Raw genomic sequence first — 27,756 nt, forward strand, 5'->3', positions numbered from 1 at the left:
TCTGAAAAAACTAACATTCAAAGTTAAAAATAAAAAAAAGTCATACTTACAATGCTTAACATGCACCAAAATAGAATAAACAAAAGAAGTTCATCTTTCACAAAATGCTTTTTTACAAGGAAAATAGATTTAACTTCAAAATATTTATTTTAAAAGTAGCAAATTAAAAAAGTAGCATATGTGTGTGTGTATATATTAAATAAATAGTATTAAGTAGTATTACGTTTTTATTATTTAACAAAAATTAATCTTTATTATTTAACAAAATATAATTACTTCTATAATACTGCAAATTAGATATTAAAATAAGCAGTGAATTGCCACTGAGCTTTGTAAACAGAATCTTTCATAAAGGAAAAACCACCAAAAAGATTTTATTATTTTAACTATCTGATAACCATAATTTGAAACTACTATTAAACAACACAAATGAATACTATGCCACTGACTATGTTAGACACAGCATAATTCTTACAGTGATAAAATTAAATCATTCTTACCGGACAAATAAATTAATCATATAGGGGTGTATTTTTCTGTGTTCAAAAAGAAAATATTATACAATAAAACATCACATCAATATTCAGAATATATTTCTTTGATGTCCCACGCACATACCAATACTGTGTACAAGAATTTATACTAGTCAAAGTGACCATTTGGATGGTTATCATGGAGATGGCAGTGATAAACAATGTTACAACTTCTGACATACATACACTATTATCAGAAATACCATTCTGAAATACCATGATAAACTACCTTATTTTCTAAAATACTGCAATTAAAAGTAACTATTTTTTTAAAAAAAAAGCACTTATTGCAAATTCAGTACATTGATCTCAGAATTAACACATTAAATTTAAGTCTAAATTTCTGTACGTAATATAATAAATTAATTTGTGAAATTAAACGCTTACCTTCACGAGGTCACTAGTTTAATAAAAGTTTAAAATTTTATTTTAAACTTAATTTGTATTTCTTTTAATAAAGAAGTTGATAATGTTATTGCTGCCAAAAAAAACCTATGTTATACAGTCAGCAGCAATCAAGTAGGTAAATTTTACGCAATAAAATGTAAATTCAAAAACAAGATTGAACATTTTACTTACAAAAAATATTTACACATTACATGGGAAATTTCTGAATTAAATAACAATAGCTTTGCAAATTGCATTTATCAACAGAATATAGTTTTTTTTTTTTTTAAACTGTTTTCACTTACTTCATTTTTTATTACCTCTTTAAAGAACTTTTACAGAGATCTGCTTTTTCAGAACAAATTTTTTACAAAAAATAAATAAATAATAATTTAACATCTAACAGAGTATTTTATGTTGGTCATTAAAATAAAACTATTCTGGTGCTGATACTATAGTCTGTTAGTATATAGTAACACTATCATTTTGGTAACATATTTAAATATAATTCATAAATTTGAATAATTTAAATTAAATATATAATTTTTTAAGCCAATACAATTGCATTCAAATTTTATTTGTCCATTAATTATAATTTCTTTGCTACTTTTTATCGTATATATATTTTTCAAGTATAAGGAAAATATGTCAGTAATGATTTTAAAACATGTTTTCTATATTCGAAAATAGAAGGTAATTTTCCATAATGTGATCAGCATAATAAAATTATTTATTGTATTCACATGGTTGTAAATGTGCTAAAACCATTTTTCACAGTTTCTGTCATTTCTACATAGAACATTTTACAATTTTGCTTTCAAACACTGTTTTGTATACCTTATTATAAATATTACAAATACATGTGTAATAAATTATACAATTTTATTTTTTATTCATCAGTTTTAAGAGCAACTTTATAATTTTAATTTTTTTTAATGTTATAAATTTATTTGCTTTATGCTTAAACTGATATATTTTAACATATTTTGTTGGACAAGTTTTTTCTTTATAATATAACCATTTTTGATTGTTAAGTATTTTATTATATTATTAGTATCTACATAGTTTAGAGCTATATATATAATCAAAGTATGTTATTTTTTGGTTAAAATCGATGTACCGATCTATTTATTAATAACCACTGGCAATATTAATTTTTAATAGACAGCAAATTTTAAATATTTTTTTCTTTTTTCAACTGATATCTAAAGAGTTAAATATATATTTCTATTCTAAAGCGTTTCTAATATATTTTTTAAAAACCTATTTAGTTTCTCAAGTAATACAATATCCTCTAAGATGATTTGTTTACTGTACAATATCAATATGTCATTAATGCAAAATTTTACTTTATTTTTGTTATTAATTATATTGGTAACTGCTGTGTTCCAAGCACTGTAAAAATATTTCTGACAGTATGCTACTCAAATTTGAATCCATTATTAGTCTTCTTATTATACGTAGTGGTTATCATTAAATTTAAAATAATTTTAATTTATACAGAGTTTTAATAATTATATTACATCATTAATAGTCGATTTATCATTTTTAGAGAGTATGTTTTGGTTTACACTATGTTTACAGTTTCTTGTAATCGGATTTCTGAGTACATATATTTAATACCATAGGAAACAAAACTGAAATTAAATATTTAATATCATATAGCATACATGTTTCAAGTAAATTTTTTAAGACTAACAATCAAACACAATGCTATACACTAGCTTTTTGTAACACAAACCTATTAAGTGTTCTGCATTCTTAAAATACTTTCAATAATTATAATATTCCTAAAACAGAACTCATGGACAAAATACAAGGCATATTCATAAAGTAAGAGCTATAGGCTTATATTAAAATATTACCGGGTCTGAACACAGTTTCATGCATGCAGGGCCATCTATCGTCTATTTATGAAGCCACTGCAGTTGTTTTGATTCAGTAGTCATTTTCCTGCTGGTGAATGCAGATCGCAATGTCCACAACAATAATTTTTCCCACAGTGCACGCTGTGATTCAAAATTTGTGTGTAAAAGGATCTTCAGCTGCTGAAATTCATAAGGAGTTGTGTCTAGTGTATGGACCTACAGTAATTAGTAAAGGAAAGTTAGACAATGGTATTGAGACTTTAAAAATGGCCGCACAAATGAGCAAGAAGAAGAGTGGAGTGAAAGGCCCATTGAACAAGTCAACAAAACTACGAAATCATTAAACAAGTAAACCAAAAACTGCATTATAATCAGTGATTGACGATTAGTGCTCTGGTTGATGAATCTCCGCATGCTGGACACATCTCTATCTAAATAACTGTCACAGAAAACCTCGGATATCATAAACTGTGTGCAAGGTGGTATTGAAAATGCTCACCGACCAACACAAACAGCAAAGAATGTGCAGTGGATGAGCATTTTTGGACCGCTGTTGACAAGATGGAGATGATTTGTTTTCCCACATTTTTACGGGCAATGTGACGTGGATATCCTACACCAATGCAGAATCAAAATAACAGTAAATGCAAAGGCACCATTCAAGTTCCCCAAAATCGAAAAAGTTTAAGCAATCTCTGTACTAGAGTAGAAAAATGTTGGTTACAGTTTTTGGGATGAAAAGGGCGTCATTTTGGTTGACTTCATGGAACGTGGATCAACAATTACAGATGACGTGTAGTGCGAAATGCTCACCAAACTGAGACGTGGGATCCAAAATTGATGAAGTGGGAAACTGTCATCCGGCATAATCCTCCTTCACAACAAGCTGCATCCTCACACTGCTGGCTTAGCCAAGAAGAAGATTCAAGATTTTCATTGGGAACTTTTTGACCACCCTCCATATAGTCCCAACCTTACACCTAGAGACTACTACGTCTTCTTGCATTTGAAAAAGTGCCTTGGTGGACAACGGTTTGAAGACAAGTAATTCAAGACTGCTGTTGTCAACTGGTTCAATTCCCAGGTGGCAAACTTGTATGCAGAAGGGTTAAAGAAACTGGTGCAGCGTTAGGAAAAGTGCTTAGAACTTAATGGCGATTATGAGGAACAGTGAAGTAGATAAGTAGTAAACTAAAACTGTATGTAAAAACCTTTTCTCAAGAGTTAATTTTTTTTAATGACCAAACAGCCCTTACTTTATGAATAAGCCTCGTAGCATAATAGACAAGAGTATTCTTGTACAGTTTTCACATGTATTCAGCTTATCTATTGTAAGCTACACGTGGATCCTATGAATTAACAAGAAGGAGAAGCTTTAACTGGTTATGAGCTACCACAATGATTTGTTAAAAACTGATGTCAAGATAGTTCTAATAGTGAAGGTCAATTACTCATTATGTTACTGTCAAACTGGCTGATTATATATAACACTGATTAATTCTACAAGCAAATCCTACTTCCATGACTTGTTGAAAGTTCTATGAACTTGTTACCCCTTTAGGCAAAGTATAACATCCTTTTGGGTATGATTATGTAGCACGATGAAAACTCTTAAACATATTTTTTGGTTCAGGTATGGTAATTCGTTCTGAAAAGTCCTTAACTTGTTGGGTGTAGAACCAAAGTCAATGCTGTAAAAATTAACAGCCCTCAATGGACAGTAATTAAGAAATAAAGGCAACAGCATGCAAGGGACTATGTCTTAACTTTGTAAAATCTTGTAATGAAAGTTACTGTGGTTTTCAGAAAAAGAAGATTATGTGAAGAAAAAAAAGATAAAGGTTGATCAAGAAAAATGGGTCATGTCGCTAAAGAATATTTTAACAGTCTGTTGTGAGTTGGAGGAGATCAGAAGATGGTTAGGGGGGGGGGGGGCAATCAAAGCCCATCAAGAGTTATAAGCAGGAATAAGTAAAAAAATTTCATATTGAAATAAATCCAATCAATCTCTAAAGAACTGAATATATGACTTAACAGTTTATCATCATCAATGTTCTACATACCCAAAGAACAACTGCACAGGTAACTAAACTCTCCTACTTCACTAATTTTTGCTCATGTCTTAGAAATGTTTTTCATGTTCAGATTTGTTTTTATTATATCACTACAATACTACTCATTCAACTTTTTACAGTTTACAAATCTATTTATATATTTATTATTTTATTTATACATGTATCAAGCCAGAAAAATTCATTAGCTGTAAATGATTAAATAGATTTAAAAAATAGGTGTTTATGAAGCTAAGATTCAGAAAAATAAAATTTTATATTAGTTTTAGGATTTAGACCCATATTTAATATGATACCTAAAAATGCTTCAATACTGTCAAAATAGCATCTTTAACACCAAATCTTTTTTTTTTAAAGTAATGGACATTATCATTTTTTGATATGCAAGATCACTAAAGTCTTTTGTCACTACATTTAAAGACAAAAGATTGCTTAAGTCTTTGTCTTTTATCTATGCAGTCGGAAAAAATAGACTTAAAAAGCAAATTATGGAAAAGGGATAATTGTAAAAAACAGTTTATAATAAATATTAACACAAAAGAAAAAACACAATATTTTTACTTAAAAACTTAACACAGATTCCAAGGAAGTTATGTCAATTTATATTTAAAAATTTTGTCTAGATTATGATATAATCTAGTTATGAATATAACTATATTTGCATGTTTACAGCTTTACAATTACATAATTTCTTATCTACATAGAAATAAGTTAACAAAATTCCCACTAAATGACACAAAATCTATAAAATTTTAAAAAACTGTGCCCGACAGCAGTATAGAAGAGTATGCCATCAGCCAATCCTTGACAGCTGACTATATAATTTATTATATGATTTAGAACTGGCCCAATATAAGACCAGAAAGGGTTAAAATGTACAAATAAATTTTTTCTTGTAATGTTTGTATCGATCATTGATGAATAATATTTTTTCTCACCTACCCAAAACTTTTGAAAAAGACTGCTTTTCAAATTTTGCCATATCAATTCAATACGTCATTAAGATAAAACAGTTTTATTGGCACTCTGCACACTTCTACATATAAGAACTTTATTTATGACTCATTGTTTTCTATCCTAATTAGGTGTCTATACTTGTAAATGAGTGATAATCATTCACTTCCTATATTATTTAAATTTAAAATTATATTGAGAACATTATACAAAAATAAAAAAATTGCACCGAAAGGTAACAGTTTACAAATAATATTTTTATAAATAGTTTAATTAAAATTTAAATAAAAGAGTTACTTAAATTAATATTATAGAAATGTCTCTCTTTCTACCAAAACAGAAAAAAGTAAAATTTAATATTAAAAGTCACTGAAAAATGTATTAAAGCTAAAGTAAAAAATTATATATTAGTTGCTGTATGAAGTTGTACAGAGAATAATATTGAGGGCCTGTAAAATAATGGAGATACTAATTATATTAAATTAATATTATACAACTATATTCATATTCAAGACAACCAGTCAACTAATTGAAAATCGTTTGTCTCATCTGATGAGTCATTCACAATAGATTATGGGATAAGATAAGATACTCTAAGGAACTGGTGAGTTGACATAGTCATGTGGTAAGGGACCAAGATAATGCCTTCCTTTTCAATTCTAGGAATCAGATGATTCAAAACAATATCAACTATAACATCATATAAATATTATCCTAGCCAAATTCTTTATTCTCATCAAAAGTTCAGCACTATCTGGTCAGGATAGATTAAGTATGGAAAAGAATAATTTAAAGAGAAGAAGGATATTTGAATTGTGTCTACGAAATTATCCCATACCATATGTGAGAGAACATCAAAAGAAATTGCACGTAATGTTTGATAGTTCAAATGTGTTTCATTTAATATCCATTAAATTTTAATCCACCTCTTTCTTAGAACTAAAAATACTACATAACTTGCAATTGTGTCATAACAAACTTTCAGAGGCCATGTAAAAACAGCACCATTAGACACCATTCCACACACAATAAGAAGTGAGTTTAATTTTTTTTTTTTTGATTGAATTTCTTGTTTTTTTATGTCTTTTGTATTTTTAATTAGAGGTTGTGTTTTATTTTATAGTCATAGTTATTTTATAAATGGGTGATAATTATTTCTACAATTTAGTATCTAAGACAAAAGAAAAATTTAATTTAAAAAAAAAATCAATTTTCCTTCGTTTTTTTTTATAAACATTAAATAATCCTACATTACTCTGTAAAATAAAATAATAAATGTCTGATACAGTTTTATTGCATTCAAAAACTAAATGCTGAAAAGTAGAACTGCATCTGGTCCTACTGAATTCTATCAGTGGCATTCTACAACATAGAACTTATAAAAAATTTAGAATAATTCTAAATACCTACAGAGAAATTAAATAACTGAATGCATCAACAATTATATAATGAAGTCATTTGATTGACAATGCTTTTTTTTAATGATTCTTCACAACACTCTAATTTTTTTTGGATTTATAATTTACAGCAATAATACAATCGCTTTAGCCGCTTGTGTACAAAAGTAAAATATAAGCTATTAAAATACTTTTTCCATATTCTTTCAATTTTGAATTATTACAATGACAATATCCTGTAACAATAAAAATAAAAACAGAAACAGACTGTTAAGTAAACTGAAGAGTTCAGAATTAAAGTTTCAGAAGAATTAGTAATGCAAAATTACAGAATGAAAATATGAATGACTATACTGAAAATAAATTACACACAGTATATTTTGTGGAGATTGCAAAAAATTGTATAACTTCGTGAAAGTTAAATTAAATGTTTAAAATTCAGGATTTTCAATTAAAAATTACCTTTGCTGATTAAATAATATGTCTATGCCAATAAAAGCTTTTTTCTGATAAGAGTGTAGTGCCACACACCAGGAAAGATACACATTGCCATTTTCAGTACATTTGCAACAGCCAGTTACAACCTTAACCTTATATTTTCCATAATTTTGATAAACAGAAAACCTAAATGATTTACAATAGGGTCAATGTGTTTGTAATCAATGTAGAATATACTAAATGTGGAATTGAATGTCCTCTTTCCAGATCTCACTAGAAGTCATGTTGAATCAGTTAATTTTTTGATGATAACGAAACAAATTTGTGTGAACATATAACAAATGAATAATTTATATCATTAATTGGCAGTAAAGAACTGCCATTCATTTTTTTTCATGTTATCATCAACGCATCCAGTTTTCACAGCCATGGAAGTGTTATAATGGACAATACAGCAGGAATTTACCAGTCTTGAGTGGATCAAATTGAAGCTATTATAATTCACTAGGCAGCTCTTAACTGGGACTCTATTTTCAAAGTATGAAAACCCTTGCTCAAACAGATCATCCTTCAAACTCAAAAGTGCCACAGACAATAGTTAGTACTGTTGTTTTGACCTCATCCAAGCTTACTTGTGAAGAAAACGTATAAATCATAAATACCATGGTAATGTGAAAGGGCAACTGACCTGAGTATTGATCGAAGACAGAATTTAACTAAGAAGCATCCAGTTCAAATAAATTAAATAAAGATTTGATTTTATCTTGTTTCATCATTACAGATCAATCTTTTTTTCAAATCAGCAAGGTTACTACTCATGATAAATTAATAGAACATGTTTACCATAAAAGCTCAGGATTACTGTAGTCTGTTACCTCTTTTATACTTCAACAGATTAGTTTGACAATTTTCAATTTAACTTTCTTTCAATCAATATGAAATAATACATTTTGTAACAAAAATTATTAAAAAAAAAAACTGGAATAAAAGTATTAAAACATAACATTTTTTAACACTAACAGAAAACTGCAAGATTTAAAATTGTTCTTTTTTCATTAAAAAAAGCAATGTATTTAAATATCATGGTTAAAAGTTATTCTTTCACATTATTTTGGTTACTTGAATTAATATAAAATGTTTAAATACATTTTTTTAATTATTTATTCACTAAACTGTTCGTTTTTTTTTTTTTTTTTTTTTTTTTTTTTTTTTTTTTTTTTGTTAAATTATTTCTACTTAAAAGTAATACAATCTCTAAAATAAATAAATAATGAAAACATAATGAGAAAATTTGTCTCACTTTATTATATAAGAGTTATTTAAACCATGTATGTTACGTAAATCTTATAAATTATTATAAAACTTTTAGTTCCATGAAATTTGTTATTAAATTTCCATTTTAACGACCAACTTTTTAATAATATTTCATAACAAGATTTTGGCAGTCAGAGTGATATGTAATCATACATTCATACATATACATATGTATATAAACATTCTGAAAAATGCTATATTTTCTTTTTAATAATCATTATACATCATGTTTAACTAAATAAAGACACAAATAAAATAGATAAAGGTAAGATACAGAAATAAAATCTTGTTTGTATTAAATATTTTTGAAAAATTGTAAAAAGAAACAATATATTAACTCATTACACAGCTCTCATTATTTCACATGTCTTAAAAATTGAATATTTTCTTTTTACATTCTATAGTTCTGCAAAAATAATATTTAATCTACATTTTTTGTCATTATAATTTAGCAGAATATCACACAACTATCATCTTCTTTTTCTTTTAGGTTTACGTGATTTCTTTGATGTTACTTGACTGGTATCAGGTTCTTTTTCACCAGAATCTGTACCAGTATTTGATTTATCTGCAGAATCTTCATCAATATTTTGGCTAGTACTATCAGCATTTACATTTATTTCAGCATCAGAATTAGTTCTTTCATTTCTATCAAAAAGTACTTCTTGAATTTCAGACTGTTGTTCAGTTTCAAATGTTGTTTCTTCACAGACACTTTCGCTACAAGATTCGTAAACAGAGCCTCTATCTTCTGTACTGCTAGTTTTAACAGCAGTATCCTTTTCATCACTTACAGAAGTTGTAGTATTAATAGAACTGTTCTCTGTCTGAACAATTAATTCTATATCAGTATTACTGAAGTTACCATTAGCATCCTGTTTACCCATAGAGACGATACAACTCCAAGACATTTTTGGTTTGATTTCTGTTGACACAATTGGCTTATCGATTACTTCAGTAACATCTACAGATTTTGTAGTCAATTCTGATGGCTTTTCAATTAATTTGTCTGTATTTGTATCACTATCACTTTGTATTTCTGATTCAACACCTTTCTGTTTTCTGTTTGGTTTTCTTTTCTTTTGATTAGAACACTTCCCATCATTCTTAGAAGCTACTGTTTGTGAATCGTCACTTGAATCTTTATCAGTAGTTTCATCACCTAATTTTACCAACTCTACATCTTTATCATTTTCTTCTTTAAATTCATGTTTATTCTGTTTATCTAACTTTTCCCCTAATTCATCAATTTTTTCATCATTAAATTCACAATCAGTAACATCAGTTAATGTGCCAGTACTACAGTCCAATATTGTAGAATTAACCAAATCGGGCACATCATTCAATTTAGAATCAATTATAGTTTGTTGTGAATCAAGTAAATCTACTTCATCAAATTTCATACACGGTTCTAAAGATATGTCAGTTATTTCTACTGCTTTACTTATTTTTTTCCCTAATGTTTTACATTTACGTTTATTTTTTCTAGAACTAGTAAAAATATTTTTTGAATTCAAACATTCTTTTTCTTTATCACTTTCAAGTGGCTGAGGCTCTAAAACCTCTGTTTCTGATAGAATAGTAGTCATCACAGAACTCTGACTGCATTGTACAGATGCATTATCTGCTAGTGATGTTTCAACTTTTTCAGAAAGTTGATTTTCATTTTTTAACTTTAATTCTCCTTTATTTTCAATATAAGTATCATAATTACTTTTTAAGCAATCTGAAAAAGAACGGCTATTCCATTTATCACCAAAACTTTGAGTTGTTTCACATATTTCAATTTCGTTGCTTTCTTTATCGGATTGAGAACTCAAATGATCACAGAAAGGCTCATTTGAAGATTGTATTTTAGAAAATGTTTCTTGTTCATTAAAAACAATTTTATTATCTGAGGATTCATTTAAAGATTCTTGTTCTAATTTTCTTAAATGCTTATTTTTCTTTGAACTTTTAACTTTTTCTGTAATAATAGTTGCAAATGAATCTGATTCAACAGATTTATTTAAAATGATTTTTTCTTTACTCTCAAATATATCAGCGGTTAATTCAACATTTGAAATGGAAGGTTTGTCTGTAGACATATCAGGTATAAGAGCTACTTCCGGTTTCACAATAATACATTCAACAGAATCACCAGAACGTTTATCCTTTTTACCATTTTTCCGTTTTTCTTTATTGTTGGTTTTCCCTACAACTTTATTAATGCTTAATATATTTTTATCATTAGTATTATTGTCTATTTTATCTAAATTTGTATCTTTAACAATAACAGAAGTAGTGATATCACTTTTATTCTGTTTCTTTAAAATTTTAGATTGAGGCACTTCAACATTACATTTAAAAATCTTCTTAACCTTTGAGTCACTATTGTCTGCCGAAGCAGATCTTGCAGGCACTATAATAAGATCTGTCACCGGATTGGGAGCAAGTGATGAAGTTCCTCTGGGGTCAGATGCAGGACAGGCTTGTTCAGGATCTATTGTTATGACAGTACCAAGTGGATTGACCAGCCGCTCAACTACTGCCGCACGCTTCGTTCCCCCCAAGACCCAGACCGACCGAGTCCCTTAACAGACAAACGCCAGAGTCAGCTTGTTTTCATAGTTTCAGTTTTATATAAAAGTTAACCAATGAAATATATATAATTCTATTAAAAAAAGAAAAACAGCTTTATATGACATACTAAACACATTATTTTGAACAAAGATTAAAACAAACAAATAACACATGACACACATCTTACATGCTTATAGAAAAACAATAAAAAAATTAATCCTCATATATTAATGAAATATTAAATAAAAACTTAAAGATTTTACTACCAACTACATAACGATAAATGACTGATAAATGATGAGAAATCATTTATCCAACAGGAAACTGCCTTGATAAATAAGAGAAAAATAATTCCTAATTAATGCAGTTACAATTAACTACAAGTAGTAAAGTGAAATTATTTTTTAACACCGAATCTCTATCAAAAACAAGAAATTACGCAAAAATATCTTTACTAAAAGCTTTTTTGAACCCCAAAGTTCTTCAACGAGTAAAATAACCAGAAAAATCCTTTTTCACAAATAAACTTTCTATATATTGAAATGCCAAAGATAAATTTAAAATTATAAATTAAGCATTCAGTTTGTGGCAACTTACTACTTTGAAACATACCATGTTAGATTATACTTGCCGTTTTAAAATAATCATCTTTTGTATATATAGTGATCACTGACTCAGATCAAATTTATTTTTGAACTTAAAATTTAATACTTTTCTAAGTTTTCTCATTTTTAAAGTAATGATATATTTTTTAGAATCTCTAAATTACTTCCTACATCTGTGAGGATGCTATACTATTAAGGCATTATTCTACAACTTTAAAATTTATTTTCTATTGATCAATTCTTTTATTTTTATTGTTTTTATACTCTTATGAGCACTAAAAATCTTACTCTAAATTTAAAAGAAATTAAAAATATAATATAAACAAAATTACTGAAGAATAAAAAACATGTTAATAATTAATAATATTATAATTTGAGACATGCTTTCCTATAAATGTTACATGCAAAAAGTACTTATCTGCAATTATGTTAGAAACATATTTATAATTTTTATTAAAAAAAAAATTTAGGCAAAATAATAGTACATTTTATATGCATTATATAATATATTTTATATGTATTATATAATTTTATACAATTTCAAAAATCTAATAGTCTGAAGAGTAAATATGACTTTTATAAAAAATATACATTGATGATAGTTTAGTAATTTTTAATCCAAATATAAATATTAACAATTAACAACAATAGATTAATTAAATTCATAAAATGAAAAGGAGAAATTTACTATTAATGATAACAACAAAACAATCCATTTTTTAGGTATAACATTTATAATAATAAACACAATAAAATTTAAAAAAGCATAATTAACATAAGCGTATCGCTATTTACAAGCACACCACTATACAGGTGTTCAGGACATATTCCCTGATCTTCAGCTACTGATTCAGGACACCAAAATGAGCAATAAAGTTCACTCTACAAGTCCTATTTTGCTCTGTATTCCTTCTGGATGTCAGTTTGTGATGTTCAACAAAAATATTATTTCTCTTTTGGTAAGAAGTAAAAATTTTATCAAACAAATATTACATAGAAATTGGAGAGTAAAAAATTAAAATGACCACCATTTAAAAATTTTTGAAGGTGATTTTTCAATATTTTTATTTTGTAAAATAAGACACTAGTTTAGATTTGCGAAATTTAATTAAAGTAGGTTTATCCAATCCTGAGAAATAATTTTTTTGTTGAAAATTACAAAATGGTGTCCAGAAGGAAAACAAAGCAAAATAGGACTTGTCAGTATGAACTTTTTTGCTCATTTTGGTGTCCTGAGTCAGTACCTGAAGTTCCGGGAATACATCCCAGAACACCCCGTACAAATAAAATCAAACAACCCTTGGATACACAGAATAAATACTTATTATATTCAGAGCAAATTTTTATGTTGATCCCAATGAAAATGTGTTGAATAAAGAATAAGAAAAAAATATTATAAAAAGTAATTTTTAATATTAGTAATGCCCATAAATAAGACAAACACAATTATAGTGGAATATATAATATTAAATCACGAAGTATAACAAAATACATTTAAGAAAAAATAATAGATTATTTACAGTTATATTTATAGACCAAAATCACTATAAAAACGTTAAAAATAAAAAAATTAAACTCAAAAGTTTTAAAAACAGGCCTTATTAATAACGAGCATAGCAGCACCCTTACTGATATAATAAGTAGTTTAGAAATCCTAGAAATGTGTCGTAATTTTGTATAACAAAACTTACACAAGTATTATATTTTTTAATTCAAAAATAGATATGAGCTCCTCAGTGTAATCAATACAAAAACAAAAAGGATGATATTTTCAAAATGACATGGATAATTTAATATGGCATATTTCAGAATAATAATATGGGCAACTGGCAATATTTAATTAACAAGTATAAGTTTAAATTTGAGATACACTTCGCTTCTGAGATGTAAATACACAGGAGGTTCTGTTTTTGAGAGAGGACTTATATCTGTATAATAATAAAACATGAACTTAGGGTTTGAAGGCAGTTTTATCAATTAGAAAATATTATCTTACTTTATTTTATATATGTTTGATAATATTTAAATAGTGAATTTTAACAACTTACACAGCAATGTTTGGAAGAAACAAGAAAAAATTATACATGTAAAATAACTATTTCTGCAACTTCAATAAAAATTTTCATTTTTTTTTTTACATTTGTTTCAATTAAAACTTTATTATACATTTTATAACACATGCATCATTGTGAAACCAATCTCATATGTTTGGTTTAAAAAATAAATATTTTTTTCAATAATATTTTTTAATTATTATTTTTAATGAGTTAAATAATGACTTGTACAAAAAAATAATAATTTTTTTCAAAAAAAATGTTTTAGCATCAAGATTATGAAGTGAAATGCTGACCAATATCTGCATCAATTTTGCAAATTAATTAAAAGATTACATCAATTATATCTCCCTCTATGAATCATGAGACCTTGCCGTTGGTGAGGGAGCTTGAGTGCACAGTAATACAGAGTAGCTGGACTGAAGGTGCAACCATATCAGAGAGGTATCTGTTGAGAGCCAGATTAAGGAACGATTCCTGAAAGAGGGCAGCAGCTCTTTCAGTAGTTGATAAGGGCATAGGTCAGGATGACTTAAACGGCCATATCAACATCACTCAGTCCTCTGAGTACTGCACAGCTGAAAGCAATACACTTCCATGTAGCAATGATGGAGGCGCCTTCCTTGATAAAATATTCCGGAAGTAAACTAGTCCCCCATTCAGATCTCCAGGTGGGGACTATTAAGGAAGGGGTCACCAGAAAATTAAAAAATAACATTCTATGAGTTGGAGCGTGAAATGTTAAAAGTCTAAGGAAGGTTGGTAGGTTAGAAAATTTAAAGAGGGAAATCGATAGGATAAATGTAGATGTAATAGGAATTAGCGAGGTTCGGTGGGAAGAGGAAAACGACTTTTGGTCAGGTGATTTTAGAATAATTAACTCAGCTTCAAATAATGGGCAGGGACAGGAGTAGGTTTCATAATAAACAAGAAGGTAGGGAAGAGAGTAGTGTATTTCAAAATGCATAGCAATAGAATCATTGTAATAAGGATAAAATCGAAACCAAAACTGACGATTGTTAACATCTATATGCCTACAAGCGCCCATAACGATGATGAGGTAGAGTGTGTATACGAAGAAATTGACGAAGCAATTAAACACACAAAAGGGGATGAAAATTTAATAATAGTTGGAGATTGGAATGCAAGCATTAGGAACGGCAAGGAAGGAAATATAGTGGGTGAATACGGGCTGGGAAAAGGAATGAAAGGGGACCGACTTACAGAGTTTTACATGAAGTATAATTTAGTAATTGCCAACACCCAGTTCAAAAATCATAATAGAACAATATACACATGGAAAAAGCCAGACGATACTGCAAGGTATGAGGGTTATTTTTTTTTCAAGGTTTGATCGGTCACAAAATAAAAACCCACACAAAAATCAGATGAACCTTTGCGCATATGTGTTGCGCAGCGTCTCTAGTATGGCCTTCAATCACGCCACATCACTTCGTTTAGTTCTGAATACGCAGCCAGCATGTAAACATGTCTACAACAATAGCATCTCCCGTGAAGTGTGAAGTGCGTGTGGTAATTTGATTTCTTCAGGCTGAGGGGTGTAATGCAGCTGAAATTCATCGACGAATAAGTAATGTGTACTGTGAAACTTCAATGGGTGACAGCAAAGTGTGACAATGGTGCAGGACGTACAGATGTTCATGATGCAGGCGGTCAGAGAAGGAAGCGAGTGTCAACCAATGATCTCATTGAGCGAGTGGATGAGGCAATTCGAGAAAATCGTCGGTTTACAATTTCTGTATTGAGTGATTCGTTTCCTGAAATTTCACGGTCAGCTCTCTACACCATTGTGAGTGAGAGACTTCAGTACCACAAACTGTGTGCGAGATGGGTTCCCAAGATGCTGTCCGACCATCACAAAACAATGAGAATGGATGCCTCTCTAACGTTTCTCCAATGCTGCCAAAATAAAGGAGAAGATTTTTTTAACAAAATTGTGACAGGGGACGAGACATGGGTCCATTTCGAAACTGAAGAATCAAAAGAACAATCTAAACTGTGGATGCATTCTCATTCTCCCAGTAAACCAAAGAAGTTCAAGCGAACCTTCTCCAACAGAAAGTGTATGGCTACTGTATTCTGGGAGCGGAATGGAGTTCTCTTAGTGGAATTCATGGAATGTGGCACGACTATTACTGCAGCCTCATACTGCGTGACTCTTCAACATCTACGAAGGGCAATTCAGAATAAGCGGAGAGGAATGTTGTCATCAGGCATTGTCTTTCTCCATGACAATGCTCGGCCGCACACTGCAGCTGTAACAAATGATGAAAGCGCCTGCAGCGTTTTCGTTGGGAAGTGTTTGATCCTCCACCATACAGCCGAGACTTGGCTCCATCCGATTTTCATCTCTTTGCTCACATGAAACGCTGGCTAGGAGGACAACATTTTGGCACAGACATGGAGCTGCAGACCAACGTAGAAATACGACTGAAAACACAGGCGGCTCTGTTCTATGACAAGGGTATCGGAAATTTTGTACACGCTATGACAAATGTCTAAATTGGAGTGGCGACTATGTAGAGAAATAGCGTAACTATGTAAGTACTTGTTACAAATAAACATTTTTTTATTTTCACTTTGTTTTAATTTCGTGACCGATCGGACCTTGAAAAAAATAACCCTCGTATTTCATTTCTCATCAAACATCATTTCAACTCAAGTTCTTGCATAAGAAGAAATCAAATAAATAATCAATTCACAGACTAATGAAGAAATTTGAAGAATCTGGTTCTGTTTATGAACACAAACATAATTAAAGTATTATAGTCCATGAGGAAACTTTTAAAGATATAAAGCAAGGTCTGTTAAAACCTTCCCAAAACACAAACAAGTTATTTTTAAATCACCCAGCATTTAACCAAAAATCATACAAGCTCAATTTATCTTACAACTTACTCCTAGCTGATCTCCTGGCCTGCACTATTATGAATTAATCAATTGATTTTTTATGACAGTATCGAAAACTCCATTTGCTTGGAACCCCACCTGTATGTTATAACCCAGGATGACAATCACTGGTACATAAAAAATTCTGTTATATTCCACCCATATTTGCTATTTTCAGAAAAAATTGATGTGTGTAGTTGTCAATCCTTGGTGATATTTGGCCCTATATTTTTTTACAAAAACTCTCACAGTAGACCTTAACAGATTTCTTCAGAATTTATTAGTTCTACAGAAACAGATGAGAATGGCCATGGTTTTAAAAATATGGCACTATGTGACATATAACAAAGGCATGTTTCCATGTTTCTTCACGGCTTCTTTTGTAAAAGAGTAACTTAAAAGGTTCATAGGTAGCTCCCTCCTGTAGGAAGGTCTCCAGATCTTTCTCCAGAAGATTTCTATCTTTGGAGACTACAAAAAAGGGACATAATATAAATAACTCATATTATTCAGCAACTAAAAGTGAATGTAATCTGGTACTAGAAATAAAACCTGATGTGGGCACCATATGACTTATACACCTATTAAATTACATATACACATTTCTAAAAGTACATAAAATTTTACTTCATTAATAACTTCTGATATTTTTTCATATTTTTTTTTTATTATTGAATTATTATTTATCATAATTTTTTTTTTCAGAGATTAATAGTTATTAATAAATCAATATATTTAAATTAAAAAAAAAAGGAGATGAAGTCTGATTCGAATCAATATGCCTTCCCCTTCTAAGATCCAAATATTTCATTAATTAAAATTTCATTTGGCTATAACTCTGGAACCGATGAAAATATGTACCACTTATGACACATTTATTGTTCAAGAGCTCTCAATGAGGGCTTATTACTGCAGTTCTGAAAAAGTTCAAAATCCAAATTGTTTTGGATTTTGGGCTTTTGTGGACACTTTTGGTTCAGTCGATTGCAATCAAAAAGGAAGGTGCACAACTAGATGTTACAACATAGTCCTAAATCCAAAATTTCAACTTCCTATGGCTAATCGTTTTTGAGTTATGCGAAATACATATGTATATACATATACATACATACGTAAAGATGTCACGCTGAAACTAGTAAAAGTGGATTCAGGGATGGTCAAAATGGATATTCTGTTGAAATGTGAAAACTGAGATTTTTTGCGATCACAATATTTCCTTTACTTCATACAATGAAGTAAAATGAGACATGCTTTCAAACATTACTTAAAGTGTGATTAACAAATTGAATAGTTAAGACTGATAAAAAAGGCTATTTCTAATAATAATTTATAAAAATATAACTAAGTAATCTTATAGCGGGTCGTTAACTTGAATAGTACTAAGATAAAATATAAAAAAATAAAGTTAAGAGATTATTCACATTGTATGTATGTCTACTTTTTCACCCGCCAATGTATTCGTAAGCATTTTAAGTCTTCCTTTTTACAGACATTACCATGGCTCCAGCTTTCGCAAATAACACATGTTAATTTCTTAGAATTTAGTTGATAAATTGATAAATGAATTATTTATTCTATATCAGAAAAAATATATTTTATTCTCTTCCTCTATTACCAAACAATTTCTACTCAATAAAAGAGATAATAATTATTTTGGGATAACACTAAATGGCATCTGTGAATACAACATCATTTTTGCAGGCTTTTTTTTTGAACAGGTAACTGGTAGAAACTAAAAAATTCACAAGACACAAAGAAATAAACAAATTCACAGTTCTCCGGATAGTTGATTTAATTTTGTACAAGAGCAAATGATAATAATTTATTTTTATTTTACATGCAATTTGCATCAGAGACATTGGTGTTTATCTGCATTGTCTAGAGCAGTTATTCTCAATCTTTTTAGCTCCACAACCCCCAAAAAATAAAATTTGTAGTGAATAATTTGCAACCCCCCAACCCCAACCCAATGAAAACTAGTTAAAACTGTTTAGCTGTGTTGACAGCGACGAGTATAAACATGCATGTCTGAAGTGTACAAACATGACCAATTTACAGGTCCCAACATGAAATATGTATATAAACTACATGTGCTCTTGTATATGTGCTCCTTGTAATTTGGTCTGTTTGCATAATATTCACTGTGACAGCATCATATTCAAACATGCATATGATATGTTTGAACATGTCATTCTTTCAGCAGTATAAAAGAGGTGTAAGGGATTGCAGAATGTCAGTTTAGTTTTGAATGCAAAGCATGCATCTGGTGCTCTTGTTTAAGTTTTTAAAAGTGTAATTTCATTGAAAATACTAATAATTGAGGTTTTGGATTTTTAGTGAACAGTCAAACGGTGTAACTTTATTTTTCAGATTCTTATGCACAATGGATAAATTTGTGAAAAAACAAAGTGAGCCATCTACATCCAGTAAATCAATTGGTAAAAAGACAAGATTGTACAATGACAAGTTATTTAAATTATGGTTTTACCTCATTGGATGAAAAGCCACAGTGCGTAGTTTGCTTTCAAGTCCTCATCAGTGAAAGTATGAAGCCATCAAAATTAATTCGACACTTGGAAACTAAACACCCACATCATAAGAGCAAACCCTTGAAATTTTTCAAAAGAAAATTACATACTTTAAGAAATCAACAAGCTCCTGTTTGTAAATCAAGCTACACTGATAAAAGTACACTTGAAGGATCTTATCTCATAACATTAACAAGTGTAGCTAAGATGTCCAAACCCCATAATATCGCAGAAAACCTCATATTGCCTATGGCAATTGATATGGTCAGTGTTTTAGTAGGTGTGGAAGCAAAGAAATTGAAAAAAAATTCAGTTTTCTTAAGACACAGTATCAAGATGAATCGATGTTCACAATCACATAATTTCGCAAATTAAAGTGAATTTTTTAGTATTCAATTTGATAAATTAACAGATGTGGCAAACAATTCTCAGTTCTTATGTTTTGTGAGATATGAATGTGATAGGGACAGATCAATGAAGAAAATATGTTGTTTTGCAAGTCAATACTTGGCCAAGCAACAGGATAATGTCTTTTTGATGTTGTTTACGAAGCTACTAAAAACTATAACATAGATTGAACAAAATGTATTGCAGTATGTAGTATGGTACAAAGGCGATAACAACACAGAACAGTAGATTTCTGAAAAATATAAAAGATAGTTTTATACCAAGGGCAGAAGGGACACACTGCTTCCTTCACAGAAGTGCTCTTAGCACAAAAAATATGCCACAAAATCTCAAACAAATTCTTTGTAAAGCTGTAAAAATGGTTAATTTTATTAAAAGTCGAGCGTACAGAATGGGTTGTTTGCTGAACTATGCGGTGAAATAGGTGAAAAGAAAAAAATCTCTTCTTTCCATACAGAAGTCGGATAGCTATCGCAGGGGAAATTATTAACCCGGTTATTGAATTGAGAAATCAGAACAATGAGTATCTGTTGCTGCTGGCTTATTTAGCTGATATATTTTCATCACAGCAAATGGAAGAAGAAGAGTTATTATTCACCACAGTTTGGATAGCATGAAGATGCATTTGCATGAGCAAAAAATTCAGTTGGCAGAGAGAATTTCCTAGAAGATAAAAATGATTTCTCGAAGAGATGGGTACTGAATCCATTTAGTGAAAACGTTATTGCAGCTGCTAAGTTGCTAGTTGAGATTCACGACCAGCTCACTGAAATGTCTGCCGATAAAACATAGATCCACATATGGAGAAACTTTTAAATGAAAAACAAACAATTTCATTAATTTATTTTCTTTATGTGTGTACTTATAGATGTATGTAAAATGTTTACTATAAATAATTTTACATGAAAAACTTACGCTAATTTTAAAATCCCCCTTTCATATCACCATGACCCCCAGGTTGAGAAATGCTGGTCTATAGTACACAGTACAGATGAAATTCAAAACTACATAGAAACCCCCATATGCTGTTTTACATGGTACCCATGTTTTTATATCGGTACAATAAGGATTGTATTTTTAGTTTGGGATCTAATACAGGAAAATGTGAAGTAGCTTATTACTGCAAGTGTTATAGTACCTTTTGTTCTTTAATCTTTGTTAAACTTTGTTTAGTCGTCGAACAAAAATGTGTACTTCATACACACTAATGTGTTCACTTTTCCCATGACATGATTTTCTGAAGAATGTATTAATAGTCATAGGCAAGGGACTTCATTTAGACATTTTTAATATAATATAATCATTAAGGTTATTCTACAATTTCAGGTATTGAAATTAAGATAATGGTATCATTACAACTTTCCTACAAAACTCAATTAAAAGTTACGTAATTAAAAGTGTCTGAACATATTAAATCTATGTTGCGTTTATTTTTATCTACATGATTGGGTCTTTTCAAACAAAGCTAAAATAAAGAGAAATATGAGGAAGTATGAATGTACTTAAAAAATATATATATTGTACAACTAAACACATATCAAAAGGACAATAATCTATAATCAAATCCACAAATCACAACCTTTGCCTCACCATAATAAAACTCATGTAAATTAAGAGATTCCTTCATTTTGGATAATTAGATGTATTAATTTTGTCTAATTACATGTATGCATGTATGGCATGAACTCTGCTAATGAATGCTAAAACATGATAAATTTTTCAAATTTTCCAAAATGAAGGGATCTCGTTGATTTATATGAGTTTTATTTTGGTGAGGCAAAGGATGTAATTTATGGATTTGATATGTACATGTATATACATGTGTGGGTACATCCACAAATTAATTGTAATATTTTTTCTAAATATTTATAAATGAACATTATATAATCAGATCTTTAAAACAAACAAAAAAGCCCAAAATTTTATTTTTCTAACATCAGTAACAAATTGCACATAGAAACAAATACAATCTTCAGCTAACATAGAAGAAAATAGACAAAAATGCCATCTTCAAATCTTTTTAAAATTCTCAAGTCATATGATTCCTTATGATTATAATTTTTTTATGGATAATATTGTTTTAATTTTTATTTTACTTTATTTTACATTAAAAAAATCTGCATTTGAAATGTATAATGCAGATCATCATACATATAATAAAAATTACATTTAGATGGTGTTATCCTATTAAAAAGATGATCTATTTAGATGGTGTTAACTAGTCAAAAAAATAAACTTTCATTTTTTTGTAAATTTTGGCATTACTACTAAAACATAATATCTGAATATAAACATTTTTTTAATATATAAATAGATTTCTAAATCTATAATATTCAACTGTAATAATAAAACAAGGCCAAACTTTAAAACTTTTTAAAACAACATTAAAATTTCAAAGAGTTAATTTGTGGGTCAAAATAGTAATCATGGTTCTGAAAGGAATGACCTCACCTTTTTGATTTTTGCTTGGAAATTAGACCATTCACAATATCAGCCTCCCAAGATAGGAGTTACTTCTCATGTTGGAACTACAGCCAATCCTATTTCCATACATCTATTTATATGAATTCTATATGAAAAAAGGGTGAAGGTTTAATAATAATTTGGATTTTTTTAATTTCTTTTTTAGATGTGAGGAAATTCTCTAAAATTTGTCATAATACAATCTTCAATTTTATTTAACTTTCAACACTCTTCTACAGTGAAGTTTTCACTATAATTCATCTTATCAAAATTTTAGTCATATTTAAAGGAGGAATAACCCACCTCCTAGTCCAATTTTTTTTAAACATTTAACAGCACCAATGCATTATGTCCACGGTTCAGTAAACCAATATAATTACATGTCACGTGCTCCAGATTTATCAAACAAAATAAACATATTATGCATCCATCCATAAATACAAAAACAAGCATAGTTTTAATATTTTCTTTACAAGCAAAACCTGGGTAACTAAAATGTTGACTTACTACAATACTCTTACAGTATTCTGTACCACAACAGCTGAGGTAGTAATAAAAAACAATAATCTACAAAATTAACATGTAATATTACCCAAAATGTAATTAATCTCAGCCAATTTATTTTTCCTTCAACTTTTCACATTTTTTGGTGATTTTTAACTGCAGACAGTTTTTTTCTGTTTTCTTTGTTTAAAAAATATAACTTTTTTCTTTGTTATTAAGTTATTTTTTACTAATTCCATTACTGATGATTGTTTTAACAATTAAATTCCACAATTTGTTCTTTACATTTTTTTTTTTTTTTATGTAAATAAATCTTCACATTCGCATACCCTTAGTAAATTTATTCCAATAATCTTTTAGTGAAGTTATGTAAACGTTTATGTTAAATTACTACATTTTAATCCCATAAACAACATTTTCAAATTACTTGCACAAAATTTAATTGAAGTAATTAGAATATGATAAAAATCACAAAAAAATTGCTGAGATTGATAAAGTAAGAAAACTAAAATGTTCAATATTAATACTTTTAATAATCAAGGAATGATCCTACATTCATTAGTTGCTATAATGTTTGATATAATCAGTGAAGAACAAGATAAAGATAACATTTATAATTTTTAGTGCTATATAAAAATAATACAATTATAACTACTTAAATATATTTCCACAAAATCAATAAAACTAAAATCATGCAAATTATTCCTCCACAACTTGTTAATGAGAAAAATTAATTATAAAAAACAGCAAGACTCTGGCATTTGTCTTTGGCAAAAACAGCACAATGTTGCACAGCAAAAAACATGATTTAGTCAGACACTAAGGAACAGTTTTGTAATTAAAAGAGTACATAAAGAAAAACTATGCTATTAATGTGTAAAAATAATTAATAAAGTAATATAATTACACAAAATGCATTAATAGAAGTAATCTGTAAATTAATGCAAGCATGACAAAAATGAAAAATAACTGATAAATCCAGTAAATATCTTATACAAGATGATAATGTTTCAATAATAACTATAATTTTTTTAATATAAAAATATATATTAAGTATCATAATTCTTATTACCATTTTCATGATAACAACAGCAAGTACAGATTATTAAAATATGCATATGTGTAATATGATATAATTATCTAATTACAACTGTTGCAGAAATACACTACTTTACTAATATTACAGTTTTTTTTTTTTTTTTTACTGTTATAATACTGAGTAGTTTCACTAACAATACCATTCCATCAGTGATAACAGATGGTTAGTGTAATTAAGAAAAGTAGTAATTTAACTTTTAATTGTAAAAAACACCTGAATCCTGAGTACAACACATTTTATAGGCAGTAATTCAGACTAATTTAGAAGATGACAATCCAAAATATTTACAAAGCCACAGCATTGCTTTGAAAATTATTTTTTTAAATAACAATTTTTTTAATAGTGAGGTTACAAATTAAGCTTAAATATTTTTAAGTAATTTTCAAAAGAATAAATATCAATCAACACATAAAATCAACAAAGAAGAAAACAATAAATGTATATAAAAAAACAGCTTTGTTTAAAAAATTGTTTGATTGTTTTGTTTCCCATAAAAATATATAAAATTACATAATATTATGCATAACTGAATGCGCATGGATTACTCGGTTATTATTTCATAATAATAAATACATGAAATCTATTGGAATACAAATAATATTAAATAAACTACATCAATAAAAAATAAATAATATAATTTTACTAAATATTGAAAAGAATATTTTCCTTCAGAAAGATTATAAATATTACATAAATATATGCAAGGGTGAAATAACACAATCAACTGCATAATTTTTCAAACCACAATATGCAATATACAAAAAAGAGTAACATTATAAATCACATAAAATTAAATTAATTGCATAACATTATTTAGCTTATATTAGCAACTAATTATGGTTTTTTTTTTATCAGAACAAAAAAATAAATTCATCTGATAAAAAGGAAATTAATCCCACTGACTGCATTATAATTAGATGAAATTAGAATAATTATTACACCAATAACACTAAGTACTGTTACTTTATTTATGAAGCAAGTAACTGAAACACATTAAATTTCATGTTTTAAAAGTTACAAGATAAAATTCAAAATGTTTAAATTGAGTATTTTTCCTAAATATTTTTAAATCTTACAACATTTTTTTTGCTGACAATGATGGCATTATCATGATAAATTCTTTTATCACAAAAATAAAAGATGTAATACTGAAATAAAAAGTAAAGAGAAAAATTTTATCTAAGCAATCTAGAATCATAAAAATTGAGTTTTTTTTCTTATTTAAGATATGATTCACAATTCTCTACAATGACCTGAAGGCATGTATATGGGATATAGCATAAGGCTTATAGTCAATAAACATCTTTATGTCTAATCGGAATTTGAATCTAATGTTTAGAAATATAAAGATATTTTCACTGAAGTCTAATAATCGATATGAGAAAAATATATCACAAATAAAAAGAAACGTCAATCCTATTATTGAATGACAATGTACAACGAAGAAGCAAATTAAGCAGCGAGTTCAAACATTCAAACCAGAACATTAAGTAAGTGGTTTAATATAAATTAACACTGTGCTAAATATAACTAACAACACGCACCAACTAAAATACACTTCATCATCTATTTTATAAAATACAAATGTGATATATAATTACTGATAATTCTAATGCATCTTCCATCATACACTGTTTAAATAATAATACTATTATTACAGTAGTAACAAATAAAATCAAAAATATCTTACCTCCAGAACGAGAGCCTGACCCAGGACTTTCAAGCATAGCATCTGCAAGATCTTCTCTTAGTCGAGACTCTCCTTGTCCTAATGCATTTTCAAATACTTCAGTGAGATGAGGTGACTGTTCCAAGCTGCCTGTCATACACAAAATATAAAATTTCATCTAAAACAGAAATACTCAAGATTTAACTGATATTTTATTTAAAATGATTAAAATTAGATATTATAAGAAAGTTTTAATTTGAGTAAAAACCTGCTGCTGCACTAGAGTATGCATAAATACTCTAGTATTAGAAAGAAATATAAAATAGTAATAAGCATTTGAGATATAAAAGCAAAACAGACTATGCAATTCAACATCTTTAAAAAGGACATACCTGAGCTAATAAGTTTTACTTGCAAGATCTGATCAAAACATTCTTGCATAATAACTAATTAAACCTTCCTAGTTTCTTCTTAAAGTTCTCTTCACCTTGATTTACAATACATCCTTCTCTGGGGGATTGATTAATCACCCAGGATTCAGGCCATTTTCACTGTTGAGTCCTTGGAGAGTGCATGCGTGCATGTGGGGGGTGTGTGTGTGTGTGTGTATAGTGGGAGTGATTGTATATGGCATATGCTCATTGTTGTTGGTGTCAAGACTTTGTATTATGCATGTCAAGTATGCATTGTGCAGTGCATTTCATTCGGTAGTGACCGATTCATAACTGCAACTAAATAAAATAATTTGTGGTGCTACCAGCAGCTATTTTTTTTCTTGTGCAACCTCCCAACCATTATGGTCCTACGGATCGTAAAGGTCCTCCGATGTGCAAAACATTTATCAGTGCTATAAAACTTGTGAAATTCAAACAGTTGTACATAGTGTACATAGTAGTATATGCTCGGTCGGTATTGAGTAGAATGTGTGTCACTACCCGAGCATCATATAATTGCCAGACCAATTTGTCAAAACTCAGGCTGATAAGTAAATCTACTACTGTTAATATTATCGTACGTGTATTTTCATTCACCAACAGAACAAACCAATTACATTTTTCGCTTACACATTCTAACCTTTCCTTGTTTATAATCATTAGCGTTAGGCAACAATGTGAGTACTGTAATTAAATTATTAGCATTAGGCATCAATGTGAGTACTGTAATTAAATAAATTATAAAATGTTGAATTCAGAACTGAAAAAATTAAAAAAAACAACGTGGTATAATTAAAGGTCGCCTCACGCGATTTAAAACTTATGTTAACATCAAAGCCAACCATGATGAACTAGGCCAATGAAGTTACGTTTAACGAAATCTGAAGAATGCTGGTCCGAATTCGATTCTGTCCAGACTCAAATCGAATTATTAGACGAGTCTACTTCTGCTTCAAACTCTGAACGCAAAGATTTTGAAGCTGCATATTTTCAATTAGTGGAACATGCGTGAAATTTTATTGAAATAAATTCCAGCAGTGACAAGCAGGTACTACCAGTAGTTAATGAAAGCATTCAACTAAATCAGTTAGGCCCATCCATTAAATTAGCCACTATTAACCTGCCTACTTTCAGTGGATATTATGAAGATTGGTCGTCTTATTATGATAAATTTAATTTTATTACTCATGTTAATGAATGTCCCACTAACATTCAAAAGTTTCATTACCTAAAATTCACACTAAAGGGGAAAGCTTCACAAATCCTTCAATCTTTAGAGAGTTCTGAGGGCAATTACGCAATAGCATGGGGCTTACTTAAAGAAAGATATCAAAATAAACGATTTTTAATCACTAAACATTTAAGTGCATTGTTTAACCTGAATATGTTAGAAAATGAATCATCACAAAATATCAGACAATTGGTTCATGATACTGTGAAACATTTAAGAGTGCTTAAATCATTGAAAATGGTGATAATACTCAAACTACAACTTGACGTACAGTAGTATCAACCTCAAATTTAAACAATGTTCAAAATAAATGTCAAATTTTATTA

The 27,756-nt window shown here is 28.8% G+C and overlaps 1 protein-coding gene across 1 annotated transcript in view; it reads right to left on the reverse strand.

Annotated features, from left to right (window-relative positions):
• Positions 1 to 950: 950 nt before the first annotated feature.
• Positions 951 to 27,756, reverse strand: part of LOC142319303 (BCAS3 microtubule associated cell migration factor-like) — a 76,989-nt gene continuing 50,183 nt past the window's right edge. The window contains exons 13-14 of the mRNA XM_075356418.1: positions 25,787 to 25,915; positions 951 to 11,535 (exon numbers count right to left, since the gene is read on the reverse strand). Coding sequence (XP_075212533.1) covers positions 9,434 to 11,535; positions 25,787 to 25,915 — 2,231 coding nt within the window. The 3' untranslated portion in view covers positions 951 to 9,433. The remainder of the gene's footprint in view (positions 11,536 to 25,786; positions 25,916 to 27,756) is intronic.

Source organism: Lycorma delicatula, chromosome 2, assembly GCF_047948215.1.
Source record: "Lycorma delicatula isolate Av1 chromosome 2, ASM4794821v1, whole genome shotgun sequence".
Classification (NCBI taxonomy): Eukaryota; Metazoa; Arthropoda; class Insecta; order Hemiptera; family Fulgoridae; genus Lycorma; species Lycorma delicatula.